Below are 7,943 nucleotides of genomic sequence, written 5' to 3'. Positions count from 1 at the left end.
GACTTTTCAAATCTCAGCCCTCCGAGTTAGAGGCTCCCTTGAACTGACTTCCTCCATTCCCGGATGCACTTCTCCAAATTCCCACTTCTTTCTAGAATTCCAGCGAAACTGGGGGCTCGCCTGCATTTCGCTTTGACGTGCAAACCCGCGGTTTTTACAGAGTGATTATGCGCTTTCTTTTAGCTCTACCTGACGGGGTAACACGAACTCCACGCACCATCTTGCCAATACGCGGAGTGGAGATTGACATTTGGGACTAAAGATTTTTTTTTTTTAATTATATTATTTCTTCCGTCGATTTTTCTCCCCAAGTCCCAGAAATATGAGCTGCCTCATTCATCTCTCGGATATGTCTCTTTCTGGATGTGCGGCGATACCCAAACGTGCTCGTGTTCGTACACAGCGGAGCACTGGAGGCACGGCGGAGGTTGGCGATTTCTTTTTTCGCGGCGCCTAACGTGCAACCCGGGAGGAGCATACACACACACACACACACACCCCGGTGCCACGGGAGAGGCGTGCGGCCATCGCGACATTGGCGAACCCCCCCGGTCCTGACACTCGACTCGTTTCGCGTCCCTAAGAGGTTAAACCTCCATGCTGCTTCTTCAAATTGATTTTAAGGGGCTGCTCTCAATGGAACATCAAAAAGCTGCGGCAGGGCTACTCCGGGCGGAATATGCGAGCTGCGAGGGAGCAGCATCCTAGCCGCTCGCACTACGCTACATTGTGTGTGCCAGCACTTTTTTGTTATTACGTAAAGGCTCCTGGAAGCACCTTGGATATTTTGCATTCTCCTTCCTCTGCTGGAAGCAATCAGTACGCAGGAATCCTGACGTGGGCTTCGGGACGATAGGACATTCCAGCTCCGGATCCAGACCGGTTAATCGTGAAAAGTGTATACATTTCTGGCTTACCTATGCTTTGTTATGGGTCTGACGTGAGCCCACGTCCTCCTCCCCTCCTCCCGCAATATAACAGGCAGAATTTCAGCTAAAAGTGTTACAGTCTCACGGTGCGGGAACCGTGATATTCAGACAGCAAAATAACCTTAGCCCCGGCTGTAAAAAAAACAACAAAAAAAAAACAAAAACGAAAAAACCAACCAAACAGCTAATTAAGCCGAAGAGGAAAATGAAGGGAAACTCGAAAATGTAAGTATTCCCTCTCCTTAACAGCCGAGCATTTAACTTTGGAGCCTCAGCAAGGGAAATACCGGGCTGCTCGGCACGTTTTCGCTAAGCTTCATTTTCCACACAATGCAGAATAAAATGCTAGTTTAAAGCGGCCACGTTACTGAAGGATTTTCCACCGCTACCGGCAGACTTACGTCCTTTAAAATCACGGCATACACAAAAGAGCAACGTTTATCCAAAATAGGCTAAAAATACACGGAACGAGAAGGGGGAAAAGCGTACAAATCCGTCCTCAGAAGCTACCGACGAGGAAGTCGGAGAGGTCTGAGTGTGTTTGAGCTCGGATTGTTTAATAGAAAGATTTATATACTAACTGTATTATTTACTTTGGGAGGGGAGGTGGCAGTATAAGGGTATGCTAATTAGTGGGAGATTTTTTTGGGGGAAGGGGTGGAATATCAATTTTTATTGCATCACCTGTCAGGAGTGTCCAATCAGCGTTGGCTTTAGGGGAATTAATTGATGAAGGTGTCTCCGGACGAGCTCACTTCACTCTGTCATTTTATTTGTAGCTAAAGCAGCGGCGGGAATAGCAGCTGCATTTCTTTTCTCTTCCTCCCTTCACATTCCATTATCATAGTTTCCAATGGAAAAGCAGGGAATGAAAGGGAACAGGTACTGATCTTCAGCAACAACTTAGAGAAACACTTTGGCAAACCTGATTTTTAAGATTATCTATTGATTGTAGCCTCACGGTATTTTTTTTAATTTATTTTTTTTTCAATTTCGTCTAAAGTTTGGCACTTCATTCACCAGGAATAACGGCCTTTGTTATATTTTATTAGCAGGATGCCTTGAGACAAATACAGCATCTGGCTGAGGATTGTGTGTGTGTGGCTTTTTCTCCTTTTTTTTTTTGGTCCTTTTTTTTTTCCTTTTTTTTTCCTTTTTTTTTTTTTTTTCCCTCCACCTCTCTCTCACTCTCTGCAAATGCTGGGAATAATTTAATTCACGAAATGGGAGACCTGAAGTCGGGTTTTGAAGAGGTGGATGGCGTGAGGCTCGGCTACCTCATCATTAAAGGAAAGCAAATGTTTGCACTCTCCCAGGTTTTTACAGACCTGCTCAAAAACATCCCGCGAACTACCGTGCACAAGCGAATGGATCATTTAAAAGTAAAAAAACATCACTGCGACCTGGAGGAGTTGAGGAAACTCAAAGCCATCAACTCCATCGCTTTCCACGCCGCCAAATGCACCCTGATCTCCAGAGAGGACGTGGAAGCCCTGTACACATCCTGCAAAACCGAACGGGTCCTTAAGACGAAACGGAGGAAAATCAGCCGTGCGCTGGCAGCCACCGACCTCCGGCCGGAGCTCTCACCCACCGACCCCTTCTCCGGCTTCTGGAAGGAGAACAAACTTTGGCTGGGCCTGCGGGACCCTCCCCGGCCCCTGCTGCCCGTCAGGAGGAAAGCTTTGCGTCCGGGGGACACAGCCTTGCTACCGGCCTCTCATCTACCTCACATTTTTAGTAAATACACTGGCCACAGCTACCCAGAAATCGCTCGGGCGCCTTGCAAACCCCCCGTAAACTATGAAACAACGCCGCCGGCGGGCAGCTGCGCGCCCCTCCGCTCCCGCCCCCCGCCCGCCGCCGCGCCGCGGCTCCCGGCGGCCGGCCCCCCGCCCCTGCCCGCCCGCTGCCGCCGCCGCCGCCTCCTCCACGGGGCGGCCGCCGCCGCTGCCGCTGCCGCCGCCGCCGCCGCCGCGCTGGGTCCCCCCGGCGGCGCCCGCCGGACCCTGGCCGCGCCGCGGCCCTACCGACCCCGCGGCTGCCCGCGGCTGCCGCTGCTCCGCGGCTTCGGGCCGACGCCGCCCGCCTTCCCCGAGAGCGGCAGCAGTGACTCGGAGTCCAGCTGCTGCTCCGGCCGCGCCGCGCACGACTCGGACTGCGGCTCCAGCCTCTCCAGCTCCAGCGAGGGCAGCTCGGAGGAGGAGGACGAGGAGGAGGAGGACGAGGAGGGCAGCGGCGCCACGGACTCCAGCGAGGGCAGCTCGGAGGAGGAGGAGGAAGAGGAGGAGGAAGAGGAGGAGGAGGACAGCACCTCGGACTCTGACTCCAGCTCGGTCTCCAGCCAGGTCTCGGTGCAGAGCATCCGCTTCAGGCGCACCAGCTTCTGCAGCCCGCCCGGCGTGGTCCACGCCAACTTCTTGTACCATCTGGCGGCCGCCACCGCCCCTCGGCCCCCGGCCCCGGCGGAGCCCGGCGGGCTGCCCGCCCTCCGCGGCGCTCCCGGCGGAGTCAAGCCGGAGCTGCCGGAGGAGTGGGGCCGCCCCGGCTGGGCTCCCGCCGCCCCGGCGCTGCGCTGCTCCGGCGGCCTGGGGAGCTGCTTCTCGGAGATAAGAGATGATAGGGTATCCGAGATCACATTCCCACACTCTGAATTTTCCAATAATGCCAAGAGTACTGACCTAACAATTAACTGTGTTGCAAAGGGGGCCTCTTCACCTAGCCCAAAGACAAACAATGCATTTCCACAACAAAGAATACTCAGAGAGGCAAGGAAATGCCTTCAAGCAACTACTACACACCGTGCAGATAACAATACAATAGCTGCTAGGTTCTTAAATAATGATTCTTCATCAGCGGCAGCAAATTCAGAGAAAGATTCCAAAATCCCTCATTGTATTGAATTTGCCACGGATTTGCCCTCTTTACAAACGGCTCCTGAGGAGGATGCTGCTTCTCCAGGGGCAGCAGCAGCAGCCGCAGCTGAGCTCCAGTGCACTGATACAGGCAATAAGGCATTGCCACTCCTGCACAGCATTAAAATCAAAATAGAGGACAGCAGTGCGAACGACGAGTATGAGCCCGATCTTACAACACATAAGCTAAAGTGTGAGTGCAATGATACTAAGGATGAGTTGTACGGTGTGACTGAGGGTAATAACCAGGACGCTTTATTAACAGCCAAGGAAGATTCTGCATGCACTGAGAAAGAAACCACTTCCTTAAACCTGCTGACTCAGAGTCAGGTCCTCTCATGCACTTTAGGTACTCCAAAACCTGAGGATGGGGAGTATAAATTTGGAGCAAGGGTGAGAAAAAATTACAGGACACTGGTTTTGGGAAAGCGACCTGTACTGCAGACTCCTCCAGTCAAACCAAATCTGAAATCAGCTCGAAGCCCACGTCCTACAGGTAAACCCGAGACACATGAAGGAACACTGGATGATTTTACAGTTAACAATAGACGCAAAAGGGTAGCCAGCAATGTAGCATCAGCAGTGAAAAGGCCATTTAATTTCATGGCAAATTTTCCCTGTCCACCATCACTAATTATTGGCAATGATGGGGATTTGTTGCCAGCTTATTCCTTAAACACCACTAAGGATTCCCAACCACCTCACAAGGCCCATCCTGTATGGAAATGGCAGCTGGGCGGTTCTGCAATACCTCTTCCACCTAGCCACAAATTCAGGAAATTTAATTAATAAAATAGTTTGGAAAATATTTTCTCGAACCACCTTTAACTTTCTTACATTTTTGTTTTTCCTTTTTTCCTTTTTTCCTTTTTTTTCCCCCCCCAACTCCGCAGGATGGTTTGTACAAGGCCATTAATACTATCCCCACTTTTGGAATCCTGTTTTTATCACATTGTGAAGACAGAAACTGGATTACTGTTTTCCTTACCATTACAACAGCCGTTTTTTGTTTGTTTTGGGTTGTTTTTTTTTTTTTTTTTTGTTCTCTTGCCTTTTTTTTTTTTTTTGTTACATTCCACAGAGTACTTCAGGCTAAAGACTCAAGTTAAACTCAGTTATTATGGTAGAGCTGGAACACTTTACTGTTTAAATGCTAATAATGCACCAGTACCTCAATTCAACTGCTGCAAATAAATGTCAAAAGGTTGAATAATAAATATTAGAATGAGCCATTAAATTTATGCACTAGATTTCGAAAATGGAAGTCTAACTGTTAATTCAGTTAAAGTTTGTTAAGTTCTACGGTTGCACAGTAAGGGTTCACGATAATTCAATGTGGCAGCAGCCTACTTTTTGGGAGCTTTGTTTTCGGGTGCAGGGGTGTCTTTTTCCAAGAGCAGTTGCACTTACTCTTTTTTCTCTCGTTGGGAAAGGCTGGGGTCTGCCTGCGAGCCCAGCGCTGGGAAAAGCTGCCTCCTCTGAAACCAGTAAATAAATGTGGAATTCTATTTTGGGTAAAAGGGTGTCTTTTTACTTGTACAGCCACTCTTTGCTATTGGGAAGCCTTTTTGTTTCACCCAGAGGTCTTAAATAAGGTTACTGTTACCCACTAATGTCATGCTTAGGTTGTGGTCTGAACATGCTCCTTACAAACTTGCAAAGCAACTAAAATATTTGCCCTGCTCGCAGTACAATTTATGGTCCAGCCCCTCACGCCGGCTGGAGGAAATAGCGAAGCAGTAAATAAAACACAGAAAGTGAAATGAGAGGCCGTGAGTGGAGAGAATACCCAAAATGAGAAGACCATGTTACTCATAGCTTTTTTGGCACCAAAACTCAGGCGTTTCAACCGTGTTACACTTCCCGGTTCTACCCTCATCTCTTGAAATTTGTGGTCGTGGGGTGGTTTTTTTGCCATGCCATCCTCCCAGTGGAGCAGAAACGTTTCTACTGCACGTGACAATCAGAGGCAATTCTCTATATTTGCACTTAATATCGAAATAGTCGAACAGGCTGACTTCTAGAGTCTGGCCCTCGGTAAGACATGCTGGTATAATATATTGTGATGATGGAAGCAGTAAATCAAAATTATGGAAATTTGCACTGTTGAAAAGCATGCTTTAGCTTTATTTTCAATTAAAAACACTGTTTAAAAAAAAATAACCCTGATTCCATACACTTTGAATTATTGCAGAGTTATCCGTGGTTTCCTCTCTGCTTGTAAGTTCTCTGTTTTTATTTGGAGGAAATACGCTTCAAGAGGTTAACTGTTTCCCTCCCTTCCCCCCCCCCCCCCCCCTCCGCAACCTCCCCTTCCAACGCCACGAAAAGAAAGGGAAGGGGAATTTAAAAAGAGAGAGAGGGAGAGAGAGCAAGCTGGAGGCCGAGGTGGAGGCCGAGCTGAACACGGGGGAAGGTCTCTGGAGGGGGGAGTCTGGGTACACCAACTCGGAAAAGAGCCTGAAAAGTTTGCAGCTTGAGAAAGGCAGTTATAATTGAGTTGCTGAATCAGCAGAGTTTAGGATGAATAATTGCTGGTTTCTTTCTTTGGATTAGCATTTTATTTATACTAGATCATTCCCAAATTAAATTTTAAGGATTCCACTCATCGATCAATCCCGGGAGAATAATTTATCGTAAATCAAAAAAAGGAAAACAAAGCAACAATGTAATGTTTACTGTGTGACTCAAAGTCAACATTTCTGCTGGCAATCCGCTGCCCGGGTTTCAATTTTTTAATTCCTGCCTTTTGTGATGCCCTTTCCCAACCCTTCATGTCTCTAAATATTCCAGGCAGTCACTAACTGATTTCAGCTCTGTTTACTATAGCCACACCGGAGTTTTCCTCCCATTGTAAAAGGCCTAGTCTAAGAATACCTGCAGCCAAATATATTTAGAAAGAGTAAACAATTGCCTTTCAGTGGAGTTACCCTTCCCCCCTGCATGCACACATCCCCACACGCGCGCACACACATCACTTCCAACTGCCAATTGCAAAAGGTGCACTGCATACTTAAGCGCTCTGCTGAAATCACGACGGTCATGAAAAATCTGCTTACTGGAGTTGTTCTGAGATCAATGTTTACATTCGTGTGTTTAGAGCTGCACAGATTACAGCCTTATTTCCCCACAACTGTAAATATGTACAAGACGTACTGCTCAGGAAAGGTCCCCCTCAGTTAGAAAGCCGTGTCTGCTCGACAAAGGTCTTCCCTTCACCAAAACAGAAAGAAAGAAAAAAACAAACAAACAAACAAACAAAAAAGGTAAAAAAAAAAAAAAAAAGGAAAAAAAAAAAAGGCAAGCCCAAAAGCTACAAAGGTCCAATATGCAAACTTGAAACCTAAAATTTCTCCTTGTCAATTAAACAACATATCGCTTTCAAAGTAACTCTGTCCCCTGACCCTGTTTACTTCCAATTAGAGATATGCTGATTTGGCCAGGAACTGTAAATTACAGAGGTGCCTTTTCAGGTTCCCGAAGTAATCCGGGGGGGGGGTGGGGGGGGGTGTGGGGGAGAGAAGGGGGAGGAATAAGCATAAATTTATACCAAATAGGCTCTGCAGAATTGAGGATGTGAAATATGGCGCGCCTGGCCCTGCTACGGCCTGGGTCCTGCAGGCCCAGGTCCAGCACCCACCAGGCAGCTCCCTGGGCTCTCCTCAGCACGGGCAGGCAACAGTAGAAGGCACAGAGTTAAAGAGCCAAATAATCTTCACACGTGTACACCTCAGTTTAGTGCAAGCCACTAACAAGGACACTCGTGTTTTTACTACCACTGGAGAAATTAGCCAGGTACAATAACTCACTGGCAGAAGAGAAAAAAGGCGTGTGTGTGTGTGTGTGTGTGTGTGTGGTATTCCTTCCAATATTATGTCGATAATTCTGGTAGTTTGGTAAATGTTTCTGATGGTGTTGTAATTATTACTGTGAGGAGAGTTCATTACAATTTCAGCCTCCATAACATAAAGTCATATCATTGAGCTACATAAAAATGACCCATTTTCCCCCATAAAGGTAAGTTCTAATAATGAGGAAAACCAAAAGTTTTTCAAGTGAGCCAGCTTACCAGTTTGTTGCAATGTTTACACGAGGTAAA

General features: G+C 47.7%; 1 protein-coding gene across 1 annotated transcript; it reads left to right on the top strand.

The window, feature by feature from the left end:
* Positions 1–1,101: 1,101 nt before the first annotated feature.
* SKIDA1 (SKI/DACH domain containing 1) lies at positions 1,102–4,652 on the top strand. The gene has a single exon (XM_057432678.1). It carries the CDS (start codon positions 2,153–2,155, stop codon positions 4,631–4,633), a length of 2,481 nt encoding a protein of 826 aa, XP_057288661.1. The 5' UTR covers positions 1,102–2,152; the 3' UTR covers positions 4,634–4,652.
* Positions 4,653–7,943: the final 3,291 nt, after the last annotated feature.

Source organism: Pezoporus wallicus, unplaced genomic scaffold (assembly GCF_028554395.1).
Source record: "Pezoporus wallicus isolate ANWC-B61680 ecotype Strahan unplaced genomic scaffold, APGP_CSIRO_Pwel_v1 scaffold_2584, whole genome shotgun sequence".
NCBI lineage: Eukaryota > Metazoa > Chordata > Aves > Psittaciformes > Psittacidae > Pezoporus > Pezoporus wallicus.
The sequence above is the reverse complement of the archived record's forward strand: the minus strand, read 5'-3'. Positions and strand labels throughout refer to the sequence as shown.